Source organism: Zingiber officinale, chromosome 3A, assembly GCF_018446385.1.
Source record: "Zingiber officinale cultivar Zhangliang chromosome 3A, Zo_v1.1, whole genome shotgun sequence".
In the NCBI taxonomy this organism is placed as follows: Eukaryota; Viridiplantae; Streptophyta; class Magnoliopsida; order Zingiberales; family Zingiberaceae; genus Zingiber; species Zingiber officinale.
In genome coordinates this window covers 151,116,283-151,142,218 of record NC_055990.1, presented here as the reverse complement: position 1 = coordinate 151,142,218, position 25,936 = coordinate 151,116,283, and the positions used below count along the sequence as shown (strand labels likewise).

Below are 25,936 nucleotides of genomic sequence, written 5' to 3'. Positions count from 1 at the left end.
CTTTTAGAATTTTTAATTATTTTTTTCTTTTGGATAAGGCGTTTTAAATGAGAACGGCGGAGCCTGGCTTGTAGTTACGACTGCAACGGTCATCTCTTGGTCTTCCACTGCTATCGCTCACTCTGCTTGCTTCCTCTGCGCATCCATGGGCGACTCCAAGAAATCTTCATCTTTTGGCACCGAGCGACGCATATGGGAGCGGATCCTGGAAAGCCTAGTTACGGCGATGCGATCCCAGCAGTCGCAGATCAAAACCCTAGTCCACGATCGGGAGTACCTCGAGCGGTACATCGAAATCATGCACGACCGTTGGGCATCCAAGGATGAACTCCTCCGCTCTCGTATCGCTAAGGTATTGCCGCTGTGGATTCCATCTCTAATTGTCTAAATCAAGAAGCTCATCGGTTTAGAGTGTGATGATTTTTCTAGGGTTTATTGAAAGTTTGTTTCTTTTCTTTTCGTGGCTGGTAGTTGAATGAGAGGGAAGAAAAAGGCCGTAAGGTGCAAGCGGCTGTGTTGGATCTCGCTGTTGGGATTAAGCAGAGAGAGGCTCTTCGCTTCAAGAAATACTATGGTTAGTTTTCTGATACTGCAATCTTTTTCGTTCATACGTTATGCTTCTTGGGTTAGTTTCCATTGTGTCTTTTGGATGCGTCTGAATCCAAACATACTATTGTTATCCACAGTGGTTTCGATCTGACAGTGTGGTCTTCTGCCAGTCTTTCTTATTCGTAAGTTTTTTGGTTCTGGGTTTGGCCTTAGGTTTTTCAATTAACCATTTTTTTTTTTTTTTGCATTCTTTTCCAGGCCAATCCTTGTATGATAACGAATTCTTTGTTTTTTCTTCTTACTTGCTCGTTATGTGGGTAGAATATATAACACTTATAAAAGAAAAGGGAAACAAAAGAATAAATTTTGGCTCTTAAAAAGTGTTCTTTTATAATTTTTATTATCAAAGTTGATTGATATGAAACCTTCTGTGATTCTACACATTCTTATTTGCTTCATGCTATATTTATCAGAACAAGCCGAGAATGATTTGGAGGATTTATATGCATATGCAGAGAATTTAACAATGGAACTTTCAACGCTTAAGGTATAAGTATTTGGATGCATATTTAAACTTTTTGCAAGTGTTGAAAATGATTTTCTCATTTTGTTTTCCATTTTGTAGGAAAAACTGAAAAATAATGATGCTGAAAGAGCAACGAGTGAGGCTGATCATTTGATAGCAGCAGATGACTCGGAGAGAGGTAAAAGCTCTTCAGCAGATCTAAGAGGAGAGCTGCAAAAGCTGAAGCACTCTTACAAAAGTCTTAGCTCAAGAAAGGAGGCTGAGGTCTCTGCTTTGATGGCAGAAAAAGATTTTGTATGGAACCAGTTAAACAAAATGGAAAGTGATTATACTAGTCTCCTCAAGGCCAAGCGAATAGAAGTTGAACAAGCTAATGAGACAACACAGAAGCTCCAATCCTGTCTAGAAAATTTGAAATCATTAATCAGTGAGAGAGATGGAGCCATTGCTAAATTGGAAGCTGAAAGGGCTATGCTTGGGTCAGATTTAAGAAGGCACACTCAGGAAGCTGAAAGAACCAGCAAAGAAGTGGAGAAAATTCAATTTTCTGTAAAAAAGATGGAGTCATTGGTAAAAAAAAAGGATAAGATAATTGAAGCTTTAAAGAGTAATCTAGCTAAAGTTGAGCAGAATTTTAGCAGAGATAGTAGCAGTAACTCAAGAGTTTTTGCAGACCAAAAATCGCAAAGAAGATCAAATGATTCTTTAGTCGCACCAGAAGTTAGTCAACCAAGAAGGGGTTCCCGGAAACGTAGTTCAGAAAGTCCAAAAGTAAGCAGAAGTAAAAAGCAGAAAACTGGTTCTCAAGACCCTCCTAATGTATCACATGCTTCTTCTTCAACAAATGTAAGTTTTTACATGAAGAGAAATTAATTATCATTTATTCATGTTGTCATTTTTTTCCCGCTTTGTACCATTAGCTCATTCTAAGTGTAAGATTCTTTTTTATTTCTATTTAATTTTATCACCATTCTGAACTCTCCTTTGGTCATATTTATCTAACCAAACTGGAAAGGCTCTAGGTTACTAGTTCACTGGCCGAACTATTGGGTCAATTAGTTGAATTACTTGTTGAATCAGAAATCAACCCAGTCAAGCTAACTAAAATTCAGAAATTGGGTATTAAAAAAATTAAGTAATATAAATATATATCTATTTTTTTAAACCTGAAAAATAAATATCTATGATGATATTGAATGTTAATTTAAATATCAAATAAAACCTATAACTTGTAAATTATACATCTCAATTCTCAAGCATAAAGTTTGTCAAATTTTATTAAATACATAATCAATCAGAAAATTGCATTTCAAGACAAGTTATAAAGGCATTTAATGATATATAACGATCAAAAGTTTTTCAATTTTTTATATGCAAAGTTTATAACTCCTGTCAAAGCATACTGGAGCACTTCAGCTGGTGCATTGGTGTTGCAATATGTAGGATCGCAATAAGCACTAGAGGGGTAGGGGGGAGGGATATCGCGCTTCATTTTTTTCACTTTTTCAGAAAACACGAGAGATAAACGTAGCAGAATTAAACAAACACAAAATAATGCTAAGACACTTTCTTTTTACTTGGTTCACGACCCGACGACTACTAGTCCAAGGCGCATTCGCTAAGTACTTTCGTTGGACAATTCACTAAAGCATGAAGAATTATAAAACTTGAGTACAAGACAATAAATAAATTATACCGACAATAGGTAAGAATTGAAGATGAGACGCTGGTTGTCGGGGCAGTGTTTTGGCGTCATAACAAAGGTTTTAGAGCAACATGTAAAAATGAAAGTCTATGAAATGAGTGTCACAAGCTGCTGGTCGAACCTGTTAGAACCTTTGTGTCCTGGCTAGGGGGGGGTGAATAGCTTCTCTTTGATTTTACCTACAACTTATTAGCGGAAGCATAAACAATGGAAGTACTAGAATGAAATAACAAGAATGCAATACTAACTCCTTAATTTACTTGATCTCCAATCTAAGGGTCCACACACACGATCAAGCTTCCACTATGATCTTCTCCTTCTCGAATCAAACACGAAGGTGGAGAAACCTTTACAAGATGATCTCTTCCTCTTACAAGATGAAAGAATAAGTTTGAGAGGAAGAGATTGAGAGTATGAAAGCTTGGAGATCACTTGGAGAGCTTAAGGACGTTTTAGCATGAAAGAGTTGTGTCTTCTCTAAGATCCAAAAACTTCTTTTATACTTTTCCATAGACATTAGTCGACTGATGAGCTTCAACGACACTCAGGGATTTGCAGGATTTTTTGCCATCAGAAGCTTAACGGTCAACTGGTAGGCTGCTGCAACTCTCTGTGCATTTTCGGATCAAGTATCAGTTGATTGGTACACCTCAAAATTGAGGTTTGAGCAATTCAAGTATGACCTTTCATACTTGAAGTTTACCCTTAGTCTAGACTTACACCTTGAAGCAACTTCCATCAGCCTCGCGCCCTTAGGATGCTTCCGAGCCCATAACTCCTCATCCTTGTGCTTGCCTTCAAGTTCTTCCTTTAGCTTCATCATGCCAAATCTTCCTTTGCCAAGAGGCCGTACCTCTTGGACTTCACTGCCAAGAGCCATATTACGGGATTTCGTCCGCCAAAACTACAAGCATGGACTTTCTTTGCCAAGTCTTCATACTTGGACTTTTCTTTTTGCCTGTCACTTAATATTCATGATAGATCACCAACATTGCCTAACTTAAACTTATTTAACTAAACATTAAAAGTAAATGATATTTGGAGCAAGATTGCACTAATAATCTTCCCTTTTTTGATGTTTGACAAATTGTTTAAGTTAGGTCTTTAAATATGCAATAATCGTAAAGCATAAGCATAGTCATATGAGTATCTATGAGAACCATGACTATAAAGCTCAATTTTTAAAGTAAAGGTTCTAACTTAACCTATCCATTTCTCCCCCTTTAACACACATCGAAAAGAGAGAAGAGGTGTACTTGAAGACCAAGTCAACGCCCATAATTGTGAACAACAATAAAATGTCAAGGGTTAGGGCATAACCTAAACTCCCCTTCAAGGGAAGCCTAGCTGTCACAAGTTAGCTCAACCTTGTAAAATTTTGGGAAACGTAATAGCCTAAGCTCCCCCTCAATCCAACATACCATCTAAGATAAGGTAATCAGCCAGAATAATGTATACTCAAATCAGATAGTTTTGAAAATGAAAAGATTCAAGAGAAAGCTGATTGCTTTGCTAAAAGCTGTGGAGCAGTCGACTGCGTAGTACCCCAGTCGATTGGTACCTATTTTCATTTCGAGCATCATTCTGAGTTAAACGTCAGAAATGCATACACAACTAAGTTCATGAAAGAGACAGACATAGATATAGACATAAAACTGCTCATTCTAAGACAAACAAGAAATTTCACACGCTACCAAATGGTCATAGATATGAAAAGCCACACACATATCGCATACTGAAAAAATTAAAGTTACTACAGGAGTGTTTTATGGTGTTTGAGATGGATATATAGAGACAACATGTCTAAGAAAAAATCACACTCAATACCAACTAAAAGCAGGCAATATGCCTCATCATCACTAAGTGGAGGAGGAGGGGGAGGTCCCTGGTACGTAGCGTCGCATCATCTCATACATCTCTAACTGGCGTTACTGAGAGACACTCATGTTCTAGCGGATTCCCTGAATCTCTCGGCGAACCGTCTCCTCCAAATGAGTCATCTGATCCCCTAATGTCATACGCGCCAGCTCCGGAGGAGGAACATCCTCCACCTCGTCATCAGAGTCTATCGCAGCTTGTCCATGCCTACGACTCTAGATCATCACACCCTAACGACACTCAATCCATGCTAGAGACAACTGTTAGGCCTCAATTTGATCAAAATCCTTGGACAACTGATGCTGTTGACCCCTAGAGACATCTATACCTCTAGATACGAAAAATGAGGTCAGAACATGACAAAATGACATGTACAACTTCCCCTGTAGAGGGCTAGAAAAGTGCACAATGCAAAGACTTGTAGAGCTATGTCGATATCTACCCTTTGCTCTAGGGCATACATCATGACTAGATGGGGTAGCCTTATCTTGGCTTGCCCTCTAGTGACAATGGGTAAGATACATGCGATAACAACCTATAAAGGATGTTACTGAGAGCTGACATATGGGTGACCTCAAAGATGCGCTTAAGAGGATCCCTAGGAGCATTAAAATAATGCCGATGTATCACCTCTATAGACAAGTGGGAAAATGACTCACTAAAAGGCTCAACAACATTAGGAAAGCACGTGAAGGTGCTATCCGATTCCCTACATCCTAAGAATGACCCTAGAATGCTAGGAGTGAGTTCAATGTCGGTCCCTCCAACACGAGTCTCAAACGGCCGATTATCGCTACTAGTGATATGTAGGGTTATTATAGAAATCCTTACAAAGGTCTATATTAACAGTATGTGTACAATAAGCTAACTTATCTAACAAAAAAAATGCATGATTATGTCTATTATGTTGGGGGCTATCTCGGTAACATATGATCTATTGAGATACCGACAATTCATCATTGAAAAGTCGGTACTCTTAAATCGTCGCCGTGCTTCCTCGGAAGGAAACCAGTCCACCATAGGCACTTGAGTGGGCTGTCGGGAGGTTCCCAACCTTACGTTTTTACCTAACCCTAAACCATGCAAATGCAAGACAATGTATCCAATTTTGACTCAATCAATGGTGATGATCATGACAGTCATATACAAGAGTTAAAGTTAGCCACTAACCAAGAAAAATGGGAGTTTTGAGTTCAGAAACTCATTACCTACGCTCTATTTGGCTCGGATTTGAAATGTGATGAAGATTTGAAGTGATCTTAAAGCAAAACCTAGACCTTAGTCTTGGATCTTGAGTCTTCCAGTGAAGAACAGAAATGGGAAGAAGTTAGGGAGGTGTGATCCGAAGATTTTAGAGGAGTTTTAGGTGGTTGGAGGAGTTTAGGAGAGGCGTGCGTGGGCTGAGAACGGTGAGTGGCGACCGAAACTAGGGTTTCTGTCGGTCGCTTGCCGCACGACATTTATAAAACCCTGCTTACTAGTTGACTTGTGTCTGAGGCAGTCGACTGGTACATAATTGCAGCCTATTTTGGAACTCAATTTCAGAAGTGTATCATAAATTCTATAGACCTTCAAAATTTTCCAAATTTGGTGGAGAAGTCTGTTTTACCATTGTCTACTTGGGAAAAATATATTTAAAAATATATATATCTTGAATCCCAAGATAGATACAAAATCCAAAACTAACTAAATGGTTTAATTGAAACTGAACCTAAAGTCCTAGTTTTGGCTTCCTCTTGATGTATTTGCCCATACCAAATCTTAATGCATTTCTTGCATTTGTTTGCTTTGCAATTTTACATTCAAAACATAATATCATGTCGTTATAAATATAAATCATAATTCCATGCATGAGATTCAACTTTCTAATTAATATGAAATTTCCAATTATATTCTAGGAGCTATGGACACATTAAATTTTGCACAAGCCTTCTCAATGATTGGTCCAATGAAAGATTATTCTCTCTAGTTGACAAGTTTGGCTTAAAGTAATGTAGCATAACTAGCATGATGAACCAAATGCATCTCCCTAACATCTCACATGATGTCTAATTGAAGAAATACAAAAATCAAGGTTTTTTTTAAGTCTTTTGTGAGATGCATTAAGGTATTGTCTTAAACATAAGCTATGGGATCATGCAAGGCTATTCCCACTACTATACAAAACACATACCAAGTTCTCTCCTAAGTGATATGAACTCGGCTTCAAGTAAAGGCCTGGTAAAGATGTCGGCAAGGTTAGACTTAAAATCAACATACATAAGTTCAATATCTCCTCTTGCCACATGATCTCTAATGAAGTGATGCTTCACTTCAATGTACTTTATCCTAGAGTGACGCACCGGATTTTTAATCAAATTGATTGAGCTCACATTATCACACAAAACTTTGACTTTGAAGTAGTGGAGCTCATAATCCTCAAGGGTATGCATCATATTAGATCTAAAGGTAATTAGACCGAGCAAAAGCCGCTATAGGACAACAACCATTATAGTATATTCGGGCACCACAATTGACCCGATAACTAAGAAGGAGACAAAAGGAAAGGAACGCATGGTATTAAACTACAAAAGACTTAATGACAACACGCACAAAGATCAGTATAGTCTCCCTGGAATCAATACCATCATCAAAAGAGTTGGACTAAGCAAAATATATTCAAAGTTTAATCTCAAAAGTGGCTTTCATCAGGTAGCTATGAGCCCAGAATCTATAGAATGGACCGCTTTCTAGGTTCCTGATGGGCTATACGAATGGCTTGGCATGCCCTTTATGCTTAAAAATGCTCCAACCATTTTTCAACGCAAAATGGATCTCTGTTTCAAAGGTACGGAACAATTTATCGCTGTTTATATTGATGACATTCTTGTATTTTTCCAAACAGCTGGAGATCATGAGAAGCACCTCAGTATAATGCTCAATATTTGTAAAAAGAATGGGCTTATTCTTAGTCCTACCAAAATGAAGGTTGGAAGCTCTACAATAGAATTTCTGGGAGCTTCTATTGGGAATTCTAAAATAAAATTGCAAGAACATATTATTCAAAAAATTGCTGACTTCAAAGATGAGGAGCTAAAAGTCACAAAAGGCCTTCGATCCTAGTTAGGTCTACTTAATTATGCTAGGAGTTATATTCCTGAAATGGGTAAAATATTAGCCCCATTATACTCCAAGACCAGCCCAACCGGAGAAAAGAGAATGAATTCGCAAGACTAGACCTTGGTCTATAAGATAAAAGGTTTAATTACTCAACTTCCTGATTTGGACCTTCCTCCTGATGATTGCTTTATTATTATAGAATCTGATGGCTGCATGGAAGGGTGGGGGGGGGGGGGGGTCTGTAAATGGAAACCCTAAAATTTGATCCAAAAACAACATAAAAGATTTGTGCATATGCTAGCGGAAAATTCAATCCCATAAAATCAACCATTGATGCTGAAATATATGCAGTTATGAATAACTTGAACAATTTCAAGATTGATTATCTTGATAAGCAGGAGCTAATTGTGCGCACTGGCCATAATAAGTTTCTTTAATAAATCTGCACAAACAAGCCTTCCAGAGTCAGATGAATTTCTTTTACTGACTTCATTACCGGCCTCGGAGTACTTGTTTATTTCCAACATATAGATGGTAAGGATAACCTCCTTGTTGACTCTTTATCACGACTTATTTGTTTTCTTACAGCATTATCATGGCAACTCGAAGAGAAGGGGATCAGCCTTCTATCCCAAATAGAAGCAGCAATCATACAAGTCAAGAGCCGGTTCAACCCAGTTGCAGTACAACATTTGGAGAATATCATCAGCTCCATGATGAGTACTCCTCAATTATTGGTGACCTCCCCACAGGTATCTTTTTCAAAGAAGAACATGACAAAGGAGAAAAACTCGCTGAAATTGAATATCAAGCCTGTGGAGAATTATTGGACGCATACAGAGAACTTGAGCGCATCCTCTAGCTCAAGGAATATCTTTTTCGAAGAAACAAACAAAGCAGTGACCCTGACACTCAGTGGGGCAAAGGACTACCAGCTATTCAAGAACAGCGAAGGAATCTCTTTAAGACATATGTACAACTACAAGAGATAATCCACCAGATTCGCATGACGCCTCCGTGAAAGAGTGGTGGACCTATAATAAAAGTGAATTGAGCCTCGGGGACCCGTTCACTATAAAGTAACTTTATAAAAATAGTTTTAAGTTGATATGATAAGATCTCTAGAATCTTGTAAAGAGTGATATGATGAGCTGTAAAGAATGACGATGGGCCCCATGAACACCCGGTTCTTATCACCTTATCACCTCATCTCTATATAAGTCATCTGGACGCTTCATTGCAAGACACAAAAGAAATCATCCTACAAGTCTTACTTTGAAAGCATCCTTAAGAGCAAGCTTTGTCCTGTAATTTCTTTACTAGTTCTCTTGTACATTATCTAAGTTTGTTTTTACGAAGACGTTTCCACTAAATTTTCTGGTATCAGAGCTAGTTTATGGCTAAGTAAACACTATTCAAGGTTTCTCTAGTAAGAAGTAATTGTGATAATTAGTAAATTAATGAGCTTTATTCCCAGCCTTCAATAACAGATATCTTTCTGAAAGTATATCCAAAGTATGCTAGCCCATAAGGTTTAAAAGGTAAACTGTAATAAGGCGACTAGTAATGGTTAACTGAATTGCAAAAGGGTAGGTCCTAACTTGGACAAAGGCAAAAGAGACCATAAATCCAAGGGCACACCCACATGAGCTAAAGAAGGTTACACCATACTCTAAGCCGTAAGCAGTTGAGAAAATAAAACCTTAAGCTAGTCTACTTTTTGAAGTGTTTACCAAATAATTAACTGGAAAAAGGAGAGGTGGAGCAAGATTATAATATGCTGGATCATCTAATGTTTCTTGAATAAGCACTGCTTCTTTTGCCTTGTATTTACCACTTTTATCCGGAATATATTCATATTCGTCTGCACCGATTGTACAATCACAACAATTTCGACAGCCTAGGCAAAGGTCGTTGGCCATTGTTGATGTATATATATTTTTGCTAGTGGAGCCAAAGCCTTGTATTCCTCGTTGAGTGCTTGTCTCAAATTCTTGTACCAGCAAAATTTCAGGTGTGGCAATTAATTCAACTAGTAATTATGCCACCTTCTCCTTTTCTGCAAGGTGAATATTAATATCACTAATATTAAAAGTAATAATTTTTACTTCACTTTGATAATCAGAGTCTATGACTCCAATAAAAATTCCCCGAAGTGATGCACTTGATCGTGGTGCAATTCATTCATATGTACCTTGTGGTAACTGTAAACATATACTAGTGTGAAGAATAGCCATTCCTTTAGCAGGAATCATTTGTGATTTGTACACTGATAAGTCATATCCAGCAGTTCCTATAGTTTTTCTTTCTGGAAGTAACGCATCTGGATAAACTTTCTTGACAAGAAGAGGTGCTTCTTTTATAAGGACAGCTACAACATGAGTTCTTAATTCATCTTCATCACTTTGTACTTCTTCATCTCTACTGTTGTACCTTGGCGGAGTACTTGCAGAAGCAGCTTGGTAACTTTCAAAGTGTAAAGAAACACTTCCATCTAGTAAGTTTCTTGTATTTACCTCAGTAGGCTGCATAAGAATGTTGATTACAGATTGTCGTATAATCCAGTTTTGTCCTAAGACACATCCCTGGTGTTGTATCTTCGTCCTGGAAGGGCTCGAACTCCGTGACTGATAGTCAACTACATTTTCCACTTCATAGGCAAATCCAACATTAGGTGTGTTGGATAATCTGCCCACTAATCCTCTTGTAATTAGAAGATTAGCTTCACCATGCTGCCAATTTTCATAACTGCGAGCCAAGATAGAATGCTGCACATTTCTATAGAAATCAGAAATTGTTAACATTGTGTCAGGATATACCAGTTGACTCCCGTGAGAAAGGTCTATGGTGGCAAAAATTGCCTGGTCACCTTGCCATTTGGTATCTCGGAACACTACTAAAGCTAGCGTTTCTTCTTCTTGTCGGTGAATAATTTGCATACGGATCTGGATTACTCCTATATGAATGAATCGCATACCGCTTCTTAGTAGTTGATTAAAACTTTCTGGTTGGATGAAGGCACGATCCACTTGATTTGTGGTAACCAGGATTGCCTCTTCATAGCAGTGCACATAAACACGATGATTAATATCCTCATTTCGTGAGTGGTATAATACTTCAGCAGGAACTATGGATGCCCGTTCTTACATAGAAAGTCTTAGTTGTACTTGAGGGTCCATCTGTTGTTCTAGTGTTGGATTATGTGGACTCCTTCCAGTAATTTATCTAGCTACTCTTTGTAGAGTGTGTTGGGCATTATATCTTCTTTGTTGTCCTTGACGATAGCTTCAAATTTGATCCTCAAATAAAGGGGCTGCTTCAGTTCTTCTTGTGATTGTAGTAACAAGAGGATCTGAAGTTGAATGTCTAGCATCCATAATTACTTTCTAGCCTTTTCTTCTTCAAAGGTTTTGAAGGGATCTTTAAAAACTAATAATTTTCATGGTTTTTCCTTAGTTTTTCAGAAATATTTAAAGTCTTGATTCTTTCGTTTAAGCTGTTGATTACTTCGTTAGGGATTATAGTAGTGGTTGGTGTTCTAGCCTCTATTCTTTTGATTCGATCTTCAAGAGACTCGAGCTTCTCTAAGATTGTTACAAGCAATTGTATTTGGGTGTTTGCTTGCTTAATTACAGCAATTGAACTGGTTAAAGGACCTTTGTGTCCTGCAGGCTTGCAGAAACCAAGAGCTGGTGTTTCAATGTTTTCGGTGGCTGCTAAGGCTTCTTTGTAACTATTTGTTGCTTGAGTGTTTATATAACTCATGTAGAGGTCCAAACCTCTAATTTTTGTAACAAATTGTCGATCTTAGCAAGTTTTTCTTTTAGATCTGAAAACACTCTCTCAGCCTTCCTATTTTCTGCTACCAATATTTTAACGACTTCTTCCAACTTCTGGTTTTGTAATTTGACAACCTCTAACTCTTCTAACAAGGTTTTGAAATGCTTAATATGAACTCTGCTAGATAAACAGACTTTATCATAGATGACTGAAAGGTTATGAGCTAGTTCTTTTGTTGTTGGCTTTGTTTCTGTGAGATTAAGGTGCTCTAGGTTTGAAGTATGTGACTTAGTATACCATTCCTGAATAGCTTCTTCCCATTGTTTAGACATATAACCAACTTTCTAATAAACGGGCTTCTGGCTATCCACCCTTCTATCATGTTAAGGCTTCTGGCTATCCACCTCTCCTTTTTTCAGTTAATTATTTGGTAAACACTTCAAAAAGTAGACTAGCTTAAGGTTTTATTTTCTCAACTGTTTACGGCTTAGAGTATGGTGTAACCTTCTTTAGCTCATGTAGGTGTGCCCTTGGATTTATGACCTCTTTTACCTTTGTCCAAGTTAGGACCTACCCTTTTGCAATCTAGTTAACCATTACTGGTCGTCTTATTACAATTTACCTTTTAAACCTTATGGGCTAGCATACTTTGGATATACTTTCAGAAAGATATCTGTTATTGAAGTCTGGGAATAAAGCTCATTAATTTACTAATTATCAAAATTACTTCTTACTAGAGAAACCTTGAATAGTTTTTACTCAGCCATAAACTAGCTCTGAAACCAGAAAATTTAGCGGAGACATCTTCTAAAAAACAAACTTATATAATGTACAAGAGAACTAGTAAAGAACTGGACAAAGCTTGCTCTTAAGGATGCTTTCAAAGTAAGACTTGTAGGATGATTTCCTTTGTATCTTGCAATGAAGCATCCAGATGACTTATATAAAGATGAGGTGATGAGGTGATAAGAACCGGGTGCTTATGGGGCCCCATCGTCATTCTTTACAACTCACCATATCACTCTTTACAAGATTTTAGAGATCTTATCATATCAATTTAAAGCTACTTTTATAAAGTTACTTTATAGTGAACGACTCCCCGAGGCTTAATTCACTTTTATTATGAGTCCACTACTCTTTCACGGAGGCATCATGCGGATTATCTCTTGTAGTTGTACATATGTCTTAAAGAGATTCCTTCGCTGTTCTTAGATAGCTGGTAGTCCTTTGCCCCACTGAGTGTCAGGGCCACTGCTTTGTTTGTTTCTTCGGAAAAGATATTCCTTGAGCTGGAGGATGTGCTCAAGTTCTCTGTATGCGTCCAATAATTCTCCACAGGCTTGATATTCAATTTCAGCGAGCCTTTCTCCTTTGTCGTGTTCTTCTTTGAAAAAGATGCCTGTGGGGAGGTCACCAATAATTGAGGAGTACTCATCATGGTGCTGATGATATTCTCCAAATGTTGTACTGCAATTGGACTGGGCCAGCTTTTGACTTGTATGATTGCTGCTTCTATTTGGGCTAGAAGGCTTATCCCCTTCTCTTCGAGTTGCCATGATGATGCTGTAAGAAAATAGACAAGTCGTGATAAAGAGTCAGCAAGGAGGTTATCCTTACCATCTATATGTTGGAAATAAATAGGTACTCCAAGGTCGGTATGAAGTCAGTAAATGAAATCCATCTGACTCTGGAAGGCTTGTTATGTGCAGATTTATTAAAGAAACTTATTATGGCTTGGCAGTCAGCGCGCACAATTAGCTTTACTTATCAAGATAATAGATCTTGAAATTGTTCAAGCTGTTCATAACTGTACATATTTCAGCATCAATGGTTGATTTTATGGGATTGAATTTTCCGCTAGCATATGCACAAAACTTTTTTGCTATTTTTTGATCAAACTTTTGGGGTTTCCATTTACAGATCCCCCCCTCCTCTTATCCTTCCATGCAGCCATCAGATTCTATAATAATAAAACAATCATCAGGAGGAAGGTCCAAATCAGGAAGTTGAGTAATTAAACCTTTTATCTTATGGACCTTGTCCAGTCTTGCGAATTCATTCTCTTTTCTCCGGTTGGGCTGGTCTTGGAGTATAATGGGGCTAATATTTTACCCATTTCAGAAATATAACTCAGAAATATAACTCCTAGCATAATTAAGTAGACCTAACCAGGATCAAAGGTCTTTTGTGGTTTTTAGCTCCTCATCTTTGAAGTCAGCAATTTTTCGAATAGTATGTTCTTGCAATTTTATTTTAGAAGCTCCCAGAAATTCTATTATAGAGCTTCCAACCTTAACCTTCATTTTGGTAGGACTAAGAATAAGCCCATTCTTTTTACAAATATTGAACATTATACTGAGGTGCTTCTCATGATCTTCAGCTGTTTGGGAAAATACAAGAATGTCATCAATATAAACAACGATAAATTGTTCCGTACCTTTGAAACAGAGATCCATTTTGCACTGAAAAATGGCTGGAGCATTTTTAAGCCCAAAGGGCATGACAAGCCATTCGTATAGCCTATCAGGAACCCAGAAAGTGGTCCATTCTATAGATTATGGGCTCATAGCTACTTGATGGATGCTACTTTTGAGATCAAACTTTGAATATATTTTGCTTCGTCCAACTCTTTTGATGATGGTATTGATTCCAGGGAGACTATACTGATCTTTGTGTGTGTTGTCATTAAGTCTTTTGTAGTTGAATACCATGTGTTCCTTTCCTTTTGTCTCCTTGGTTATCGGGTCACTTGTGGTGCCCGAATATACTATAATGGCTGTTGTCCTATGGCGGCTTTTGGTCGGTCTAATTACCTTTAGATCTAATAATGCCTTTACATGCCTTCTGAATGAGTCTTGCATTACTGGGGTTACATGCTTGAGAGGTTTATCCTCATTAATCAAATCAGGGTTTTTTATTTCCAAATGACATTTAACTTGGTTTTGATACCAAAATTTCATAGGATCCTCCCCAATGTGACCTGTTTCAGTAAGGTCTTTTAATAATCTATTAAAACGTATACCTTGTACTGGTGCCTCAATAATATGAACTTGTTCCTGTATTTGAATATATTATTCTTCTTCCAAGCTTAACTCTTCCAGTGCTGGTACTACAGCTATTTCCTGCTAAGTTTTAATAGTAGTAACATTCTTGTAGAATGTTACTTCATTGCCTTCTATCCTTAAGCCACGATACATTGATCTTATAAAGTTGTAGCCGAGAATCATTGAGATATTCCCTAATGATAATGAAAAGACATATGTATAAGGAATACGAAATACATGATCATTTATCTTCATACCTCCATTTCTCAGCTTCTTAGTGGCCTTGGTTATATCTATTTCAACTGTCATATTATATAGCTCATTAGTTCTTCGTTTGGGATGAGCAACTTCTTCAACGGAAAATGCTTTTTTTTTTTCTTCAATAATAACATTGATTTCCTCCTCAATTGTTGTCTGATCCTTTCGGAGGTCATGAATTTCTAATTCCAAAGCATCATTTTTGTACTTGAGTTCTTCAATTTCTGTGTCAATCTCTATGCGTTCAGAAGATATGTTTCTTAATAATGCTTCCTTTTCTTCAGCTAATTCTTGTTGAAGATTTTCCAATTGTACAACAACCAATATTTTTAAGGAATCCAATTCCTGTCTTAACTTTGTATTTTCTGCTTCTAACCATACTATATAAGCTTGCTATTCATGAATAAGCGAGATCGGGCTGAAAGGAATATGTTGCTCTTTTTTTACAAGAATTTTGATATCAAAATAATTGAGGGAGCACATACCACATGATGTAAGGGTACATTCTTCACAATGCATCCGATGTTTCTTCATAGAATCTCTTCTGCAACAGTGACATTTAAGAAATTCAAGAGCCAATTCTTGATTCATCTTCCATATGTGGTTGCAGTCATGTTGTTCCTTGGTTACTTTGACCAATGGTTGCCAGCCACCGGTTTTCCCAATCATATAACAATTTCTGTTCAATGAAAACACATAGGTACTCATTAGTTAGTATAGAATTCATGTGTACCTACTGATCTTCTCCTTCTGAAATGCTGTAAATAGCATCAGATTGTTCATCCCCTTCCTGTACTGACATAATTTCATAATCTTCAAGAAGTTCAAGCCCTTCAAACATTGCTACCCTTTTCACATTTTTATAATCTCTTGGGAAGTCTCTAGCAAAGTGTCCCTCTTCTCCCCACAGGAAACATTTGCATTTCTTGTTTCGTATTAAATGCTTTTTCTTTTCTATACGAGCATGTGAATCATGGGGCTTGCCTTTGTAGGTAGTTGATCTTCTGATACCAAATCTTCTGCGAGTATTTTGATAATATCCAGGAATTGGAATTTGATTGCAAAAAGATAAGTCTTTAAGAGACCTGTTGAAAGCAGCCTTCTTGCATTCTTCCTCGAGATATTTATAAGTGAATAAAATCCTTGGATGTACGCTAATTGTGTTTCCCTGATATTTTTTCTCAAAAGTCATTTTAACTCTTCGGCCAAGATCCCCAGGTGATTTAAACCAGAATTTTTCAGTAAGTTCAGGGCTAGTAGTTTTTGCTGCTAAATGCATATAATCATTCATAAAAGGAATTATATCTTTTATTTGTGAGTAACATAATCGTTCTAAATCACGATAAGCATGGTCTTGTATATCTGTGGATCCTTGGAAAGGATCTTCTAGCATAAAAACTCTTCTAATTTGAGAAATTATATTTTGTGTACCATTTCGTCCTTCGGCAGCATTAACTAGTTCTTGATACTCTGTGGGGAACGCCATTCTCCATTGTATCCAGGTTAACCTTTCTGTTTCTCCAAGTAAACTTTCAATAAAATCAGCTTTGTCCTGCGTATCAGTAAAGTTTTGAAAGGCTACAACATTTTTAGTTATACCTTCCCATCTGTGGAACACATCCTCCATTTTGCCAAGCTGTGTTGGTAAGGTGAGTAATACTCCTGTTTGTTGGTGGGCTGCAGGTAAGTTCCACCATTCATTTATATCTTTATGTTTGAATCACCCTCCTTTTGGTTCTGCAGGTAAGTTAATATTACTTACTGGTTCAACTTTAAAACTTCTAGTGAGAGGATATCCCACAGGATTCATAGTTGTGTCTGGGGGTAATCGACAATGAGAGGTTGCTTCTTAAGAATAAACTTGTTCTGTTATTTTCTGAAGTTTAGGATAGTCTACTAGCCAATCAGTATCAGGTTGAGCTTCAGCTTCTTCCTGTCCAGCTACAACAATAGTAGGTATCCCACCATCTTCTGCTGTGGAGGCAAATGGATTAACAAAGTCCTGATCCAGTTGAGTGTTGTCGTATGATATATCCTGAAGCGCTAAGTATTGTAGATAATCAATATACTCATCAGGATTGCCGTCAAAACCGGCTGTGACAATGTTGGATAAAGTTTGTAGTTCTTCTTGTAATTCTTGTATATGCTGGCATGTGTGTTCTTGGATATGTATAGTATCCTGAAAAGCCATATACTCGGCCTTGGTTGTGGATAAAGCAACACAAGGTTACTTTCTACTACTTCAACTCACTAGAAAGGATCAAAGAAATTGACATCCACCACTAGTACTTTTTCTATCTAATTTACAACCCGCATAATTGGAATCGATGTACCCAACTAAATCAATATTTTGAGTTCTAGGATATCAAAGACCTACATTAAGAGTACCTTTAATATATCTGAATATTCTTTTAACTACTATTAAGTGAGACTCTTTGGCACAAGTTTGGTATATTGCACACATAGCTACTGCAAATAAAATATCTGGTCTACTAGTGGTTAGGTACAACAAGCTACCATTCATACTCCTATATTGCTTTGGATTGATTAATTTTCCTTCTAGATCATTATCTATCTTAATATTAGTTCCCATAGGAGTTGACACTACTTTAGCATTTTTCAAACTAAATTTCTTGATAATTTCCTTAGCATGTTTGGTTTGATAAACATGAGTTCCTTCACTAGTTTGTTTTACTTGTAATCCTAAGAAGAAGGTTAATGTCCTACTAGACTCATCTCAAATTTATTTTCCATGTGTTTGATGAAGTCTTCAAGAAACTCATTATTTGTTGAACCAAAAATGATGTCATCAACATAAACTTGGGCAACAAAAATGTCTTTATCCTTAGACTTTAGAAGTAAAGTTGTGTCAATTTATGCTCTTCTAAAGTCCTTAAAGGAAGGGGAGCCTTGGCGCAACGGTAAAGTTGTTGCCATGTGACCAAAAGGTCACGGGTTCGAATCTTGGAAATAACCTCTTGCAAAAAGCAGGGTAAGACTGTGTATAATGGATCATTTCCTGGGACTCCGCATGGTGGGAGTTTCGTGCACCGGGTTGCCCTTTTAAAGTCCTTAAAGATTAAGAAGGATGAGAGTCTTTCATACCAAGTCCGGGAGCTTGTTTTAAGTCATATAAAGCTTTCTCGAGTTTATAAACATGATTTAGTTTATCTACACTTTCAAACTTGAGTGGTTGCGCTATATAAACTTCTTCCTTAATAAACCTATTGAGGAATGCCGATTTCACATCCATTTGATGAAGTTTAAAACCCATGTGAGCGACATATCCTAATAAAATCCGAATGGACTCTAACCGAGCTATCGGAGCATAGGTTTCATCATAATCAAGTCCCTCAACTTGATTGAAACTCCTAATCACTAACCTAGCCTTATTTTTAGTGATTCTACTTTGATCATTCAATTTGTTTCTAAAAATCCATTTTGTTGTAACAATTGTACTATCATTGGGTCTTGGAACTAACTCTCATACTTTACTTCTCTCAAATTTGTTCAACTCTTTTTGTATTGCTAGGATCCAATTCGTATCAATTAGGGTTTCATTAATCGATTTTGGTTCAAATTGTGATATTAGAGCAATTTGACCAGTATGATCTCTAAAGTAGGATTTAGTCCTTATTCCTTGTGTAACATCTCCAACTACTTGGTCAATAGGATGATCTTGATGAGGCCTTAAAGTCCTAGAAATAGTGGGTTCATCACATTCATGGTGATCATTGTTTACATCGCTTCTTTCATCATTCAAAGCACCTCTTCCTCCCCTTAATCAATACCCCCTAAACGTAGGTTTTGAATTGCTTGGGTAATGTTTTGGTTTCTTTCATTTATATCCTTATCAATGGAGGATTTCCTAGGGTAAATTCTAGTAGATTCATCAAATTCAACATTAGATGATTTCTCAACCGTTTGAGTCCTCTTGTTGTATACTCTATATCCTCTATGAGTATCCAACTAGGATTCCCTCATCTAACTTAGACTCAAATTTTTCTAAGTTATCTTTGGTATTTAGGATATAGACTTTGCAACAAAAAACTTTGAAATAGTGAATTGTAGGAATTGTGTCATTCCATAATTCAAAAGGTGTTTTTTCTAAAAACCTATGGATCAAGACACTATGTAAAGAGTAAGCATTAACCATGGTCCTAGCCACTTCTTGTAGAACTCGATTTTTTCCATTCTACTACCCCATTTTATTGGGGTATTCTTGGACAAGAAAATTCATACTCATACCCATTTTCTAAACAAAACCTAGAAAAGTTAGAATTATCAAATTCTCCACCTTGATCACTCTAGATTCGGTTGATGTTGAAATTCTTTTCATTTTCTACCCTTTTACTAAATCCTATGATTATTCCTAGAGTTTCATCCTGTTTTATGAAATAACCCAAGTATATCTAGAAAAATCATCAACAATCATTAAGCAATATTTGTTACCTATCCATGAAGGAGTATGACAATCAAAAAGATCTAAATGCAATAATTCTAATGGTAATGAAGTACTAGTTAGAATTTACCTTTGTGTGATGACCTAGATTGCTTGCCCTTTTGGCATGCATCACACATCTTGTCCTTGACATACTTGACCTTTGGTAGTCTCTTTATTAACTTCATTTTGGCTACCTTGGCTATGTTCTTCATGTTAATGTGTCCATGTCTTCTGTGTCATAGCCACCTTTTTTCTTCTTTTGATATGAGACACTTAGTTGAAATGTTAGAAGCATAGGAAAGATCAACATAATAAAGATTTGTTTTCTTATATCCTTCCAACACAATTTTCTAAGCTATTGTGTTTTACCAAGCACTTATTTGAGTGAAACTCTACATTGTATCCAGTGTCACATAATTGATTAACACTAAGTAAATTATTCTTAACTAATAGAACTTTTATGAATGATGATTGTAGGTGATACCTCAATTGTACCTCTACCTATAATTTTGAGCTTTCTACTATTCCCAAATGACACCGTTCCTTTCTTTATGTAGTTAATTGTGGATAACTTGCTCACATCCTTCCTTTTGAACCTCCTAGTTCTTCCCATCATCTTCTTGATGTAGTGAGCCACTTCACTAGTCGACATTTCTTCATCGCTATTTGATGATTTTTGCTCGGATTCGGATGATGAAGATTCCTCCTTTTCCTTTTTCTTCTTCTTCTCCTTTTCTACAATGAGAGCTATATTTTTCTCTTTTGAAAGCTATATTTTTCTCTTTTGAAGACATGAAGTTCAAATTCACAAAACAATTCATCAATTTTAATTAAGGATAGATATCTAGATACCTTGTAAGTATCGACCATTGATGCCCATAGGGTATTTCAAGGAAAGAATTGAAGAACATACCTTACTAGATATCAATTTTCAAGTTTCTCACCCATGAAGCTCATTCACTATCTCTTTGAATCTACCGTGCATTTGGCTCACAGTTTCATTTGTTTTCATGGTGAAGGTTTGAAGTTAACCCACCAAGAGATCCCTCTTAACTCTCCTTGAGTCTTGATCCTTCATTCAACTCGATGAGCTTTTCCCATAGGTCTTTGGCGAAGTTGAATGGTCCTACTTTGCTTATTGTAGGGTGGTTATGACCTTTGCATTTGCTTGAGCCTTCTTTGAAACTTTTTCAACCAATTCTTGGTTGGAAGAGGTGCTCCATGTGGATCCAATGGTTTTTCGAACCCATTTATAATACTAAACCAATTTTCAATATCATTCATTAGATAATACTCTATTCTAGCTTTCCAATATGCAAAGTTGTTGCTGTCGAAAAAGGGTGGTCAAGCAGTGCTATATCCCTCTTGTAATGCCATCTTGAAACTTCGGTTGAAGGTTAGTTTTTCCGAGGCGAGCCTAGCTCTGATACCGTTTGTTAGGACCTTTGTGTCCGACTAGGGGGGGGGGGTGTGTGTGAATAGCTTCTCTTCGATTTTTACCACAAACTTGTTAGCGGAAGCAAAAACAATAGAAGTATTAGAATGAAATAACAAGAATGCAATGCTAACTCCATGATTTGCTTGGTCTTCACCTCCTTGAGGTGACTAATCTAAGGGTCCACACACACGGTCAAGCTTCCACTATGATCTTCTCCTTCTCAAATCAAATACGAGGTGGAGAAACCTTTACAAAATGATCTCTTCCTCTTACAAGATCAAAGAATAAGTTTGGGAGGAAGAGCTTGAGAGTATGAAAGTTTGGGGGTCACTTGGAGAGCTTAAGGACATTTTAGCATGAAAGAGTCGTCTTCTCTAAAATCCAAAAACTTCTTTTATGCTTTTCCATATACATCAGTCGATTGGTGTTCACAACAGTCGACTGATAAGCTTCAACAACACTCGTGGATTTGCGGAATTTTCTGTCGTCAAAGCTTAACAGTCACATATCAGTCAACTGATAGGCTGCAACAATTCTGTGCATTTTCGGATCAAGTATCAGTCGACCGATACAAGCAGCATTAGTTGACTGGTACATCTCAAAACTGAGCTTTGAGCAATTCAAGTATGACCTTTCATACTTGAAGCTTACCCATAGCCTAGACTTACACATTGAAGCAACTTCCATCAGCCTCGCACCCTTAGGATGCTTCTGAGCCTATGACTCCTCATCCTTGCGCTTGCCTTCAAGTGCTTCCTTTGGCTTCATCATGCCAAGTCTTCTTTTGCCAAGAGGTCGCACCTCTTGGACTTCATCGTCGAGAGCCACACTTCCGGACTTCGTCTGCCAAGACTATAAACTTGGACTTTCTTTGTCAAGTCTTCATACCTGGACTTTCTTTTTACCTATTACTCAATATTCATGTTAGATCACCAATATTGCCTAACTTAAATTTATTTAATCAAACATCAAAAGTAAACGATACTTGGAGCAGAGCAAGATTGCACCAATAGAACCCTTCTTTTATAGCCTCTTCCAGGCGCATGTACCAACATCTGATGCCTCACTGAGGTCTATCTAATCCACCTTTGTTGCTATCTTATCCAACTCCGAGTGCCTCGATCCCTTCCGGGTGCCTAGGTTGCTGACGTAGTTGCACCTCGGCGAACCTCTATCAGAGTTGCCTTTATCCCTTCTCAAGCGCGTGGATCACTCATGAGCACCTAAAAGCTGATGTGTGCCAACCAACCAGGGTATGTCAATTCAATTGTTTGCATGGCTGGATTTGTGCCATTTTGAGCGCTTGGATCCGTATGGTTGCCCGAACCTCGAGCACTTGGGTCCTTTCTGGATGTCTAGAATGGCCCAATTCCAGCTTTGATTTCCTGTATCACAGAGTTAGCACAATAAACATAATATGAAAGATAGTATAAAACATTTAGAAAGTATTGGATTGCCCAGTCCTGACTTTTGGATTTCGCTAACCCTAGGTCGGACCGATGCCTATTGTCCCCTTAATGGAGAACGCGTCCTCACCTACTTTTCTTAGGAGAATTTATTTGTTTCCAAACATCCGGTCTTCCTGACTTGTTTGGACTTTTGTTCAATAACCGATCTTGACTATGGGTGGTATACCGAAATACCAGTTTTTTTTGTATATCATATACCGTACCAAAATATTTGGTATACACAACAATCATACCGATACCGTACTGAATTTTCAATATGGTTAAATTTCATATCGTTTAGTGTAAAATTTCGGTAGATATCGGTAATAATATGAAAGATAGCATAAAACATATACAAAGTATTGGATTGTCCAGTCCTGACTTTTGGATTTTGCTAACCCTAAGTCGGCCTGACGTCTATTGTCCTCTTAATGGAGAATACGTCCTCACCTACTTCTCTTAGGAGAATTTATCTTTTTCCAAACATCCGGTCTTCCTGACTTGTTTGGACTTTTGTTCAATATCCGATTTTGACTGTTAGTGGTATACCGGAATACCGATTTTTTTTGTATACCATATACCGTACCAAAATATTTGGTATACACAAAAATCATACCGATACCGTACTGAATTTTCAATATAGTTAAATTTCATATCGTTTAGTGTAAAATTTCGGTATCGGTACGGTATACTTAAAACTTTGATATAAATGTTATACAGATACCGTACCGAAATTTTTGGTATACTATTAAATCGTTATGGTTTGATATATTTCAATACGGTATGCGCGGTATACTAAAATTTCAATATTTTTCCCCACCCCTAATCTTGACCTTCGAGACTTCCCTCTAGACGTCCGATTCTCGACCCACCTAGACTTTTACCTAGTGTCCGGGATACCAGGACTACCCGCCTAGTATCGTCAACCCCTAGGACTATTACCCGATGTCCTTGATCTATCAAGTCTTTTGTCCTATCCACTCGATCATGACTTTTTTGCCCAATCTATTCGACTAAGACTTTTTTGCTCAGCCTCAACTAAAACTTACCTACACACTTAGTTAAGCTCGTTAGATCACAATAACCCTTAATTTTGAATCTTTGTCAATATTAAAATACAAGTTTGATTAGTTAGTCCTTTCAGCACCAACACAAGACATATGAAGGGAGAAAGATTGGCTTAGAGAATGATTAGTTAGAGATTCATAATATTGATTATTGAAAGATAGTTTTACCCTTGGTTTTTATCAAATGAAAAGCTGAGGGAAACTTTTGGAAAATTTTAGCTTTGACGAAAACTGGCCAGATTTTATCACCTGCTGGTTTGACAAAAATTGGCCTGTTGAACTAAGTTTTTTACTGGTTCAATTGCACAACTGATCCACTGATAGAACCGGACCAGACTGGGAGCTAGGTTCGATGATAGTCCTGGCTAGTCCTTTCCTTTTCACCATTTCTGTTTTCTTAGTTCTACAGAATTGGTGAGTTGGTTAATGTTTGTTCCTTAATTCCAAATTTGCAGTATATCTCCTTTTTATAAAATAGATGTTTTGAGCATCTTGTTCTCGAGTTATATTGCTTTAGCTTTGATGCATTCTTCTCTCAAGAAAGTTAATCTAACAAAACAACATTTATGTCAGGCACTTCAGCTACGTTCTAAAGAAAGACAGACAAGGACCATGTCACCAGCAGGGAGTCCAAGATTGTTTTCTTCAAATTTCAAGGTTCCCAAACTGAAGGACTCATCTCCTAGAAGCACATAGTTGGAAATTTGTAATTGTGTAATTCCGTCTAATCTTATTCTTGTTCTTTTAGTCTGATTGATTTGTGCTCCTTGTGTAATCTCCATGAAACTTTTAAGGACTAATGTATCTCAAACATCTTTTCTGCCAAAAAGAACCCTCAACATATGTCCATATGCCTTTCTAAAGCATCCACCAACCAACTAATAAGGCATCATAATGCAAGTATATTTGATAGATGGATGAAAATATACTTTTCTATTTCTCATAGTTAAATTTCAGCGTAATCTACAAAGGTCATTGATACAGTGCAACAACCTTTGTGTGCCATAAAATGTAGCTGTCTTTATGATCATTCAATACAAAGGTCATTGATTCAGATGCCTTTTCATGTAGAAATCAAGTGCTTTTGTACTGGAATTTTGACTTCGCAAGTGCAGATATTGATTACGGTAACATCTTCATTTAAATTCAAACTATCTTGGTCTTGAGAAATGTCTTCAAATTGTGTGATTACGTATTGTATACTTCCTTTTTTTTTAAATGGATGTTTTGAGCATCTTCTTCTCAAGTTATATTGCGTTAGCTTTGATACAGTCTGCTCACATCAAGAAAGTTAATCTAACAAAATATCATTTACTTCTGGCACTTCAGCTACGTTCTAAGGAAAGACAAGGACCATGTCACCGACAGGGAGTCCAAGATTGTTTTCTTCATATTTCAAGGTTCCCAAAATGAAGGGTTCTTCCCTAAGAAGTTCGTTGGTGGAAATTTCTAATTTTATAATTCCTTCTGATTTTATTTTTGTTCTTTTAATTTGTTTGATTAGTGTGCTTATTGTTATTTCGTAATTAGCTCTATGTATTTTCCCTGAATTTTGTAATCTGCATGAAACTTTAAGGACTAATGTTATCTGAAACATCTTTTCTGCAATATTATGTGCATATGCCTTTCTAAAGCATCCACTAGCCATCTTTTAAGGCATCATAATGCCAATATATTTGATTGATGGATGACAATATATAACTGTGCTATTTGTTTCTCATAGTTAAATTTCAGCATAATCTGTCGAGGTCATTGATACAGAGCAAGTTTCAAAATGCAGAATACTTTTGGTTTAAAATTATCATGTATAATCTTAGTTATATGATCACATAACCTACTTACGAAAAATGTAACATAATTTGATGTTGTTGGGTTAATATTATATTATCTTTAGTTTAATAATGATAATATTATTATTAATAGTGATATATATAAACAAATAAAATGGATAATATTTTAGTTTATTATTATTATTTTAAAAAATAGATTATTTTATTAGACTTTAAATTAAATCTATTTAATTTATCCCAACTATATTTAGAAGTTAATTGATTTAATTTATTAAGGTTTTAATTAAAATATCAAAGTTTTAAAAATAAAAAATCCTTCATCATGTTCCTCTCCCACTTTCGCTCCCGTCACCGGCTGTTCGCCACCAACTGCCACCGCCCGCTACTGCCATCTCTAGTTGTTGTGTCTCTGTGTTGCTGCCAGACGTGCACGAAGCTCGACAGTGACCTGTCCACGTGAAGGAATGTGACGCTTGTTGCCATTGTCTGTGGCCACCTTCAGCACCACCTCGCTACCTATTTGGCATCGCCTCGCTCGACGACTGCGCTTAGCTCCGATCATTCAGAGGTTAATTTCATATTTTTTTTTACTTAACCTCCGGAATTGAGAAAAGCCTTGACAACTCAAGGTTTTCCGATTTCGAGTCAGATGCACAAATTGATGACGCTTGCTGACGTTTCATAATCGAGAAAAACTTTGGAATCCAGAAAAATCTCGAATCAAACACGGTTATTATGGATAATCGTAGGAGGATAACCAAGGTATCCAAGGTAATCTGGAACCAAACACGCCCTAAATGTTTAATTGTTTATGGGATTTGAAGTCTCTACTTTTCGGTAGTAGTGAGTGAGGGCCGGGAGGTTAGTGAGAAAAGCTCCAACTTTTCTCTAGGGTTTCTTTGTGTTCAGG

At 37.0% G+C, this 25,936-nt stretch overlaps 1 protein-coding gene across 7 annotated transcripts; it reads left to right on the top strand.

Annotated features, from left to right (window-relative positions):
- Window positions 1–50: 50 nt before the first annotated feature.
- LOC122052827 (protein Daple-like) lies at window positions 51–24,872 on the top strand. Of its 7 annotated transcripts, none has more exons than XR_006132106.1 (7): window positions 51–352; window positions 472–574; window positions 1,023–1,096; window positions 1,175–1,921; window positions 23,810–23,950; window positions 24,308–24,363; window positions 24,566–24,651. XR_006132106.1 is itself a non-coding variant. In XM_042614552.1 (7 exons), the coding sequence occupies exons 1-6, from the start codon at window positions 146–148 to the stop codon at window positions 24,335–24,337; spliced, it is 1,245 nt and encodes a 414-aa protein (XP_042470486.1). In that variant the 5' UTR covers window positions 51–145; the 3' UTR covers window positions 24,338–24,363; window positions 24,566–24,872. The 7 variants fall into 7 exon arrangements, 5 of the variants coding, with proteins under 5 accessions (XP_042470486.1, XP_042470484.1, XP_042470485.1 ...); XR_006132107.1 differs by lacking the exon at window positions 24,566–24,651 and adding an exon at window positions 15,832–16,057; XM_042614552.1 differs by having other exon boundaries at window positions 23,810–23,893; window positions 24,566–24,872.
- The last annotated feature ends 1,064 nt before the right edge of the window (window positions 24,873–25,936 follow it).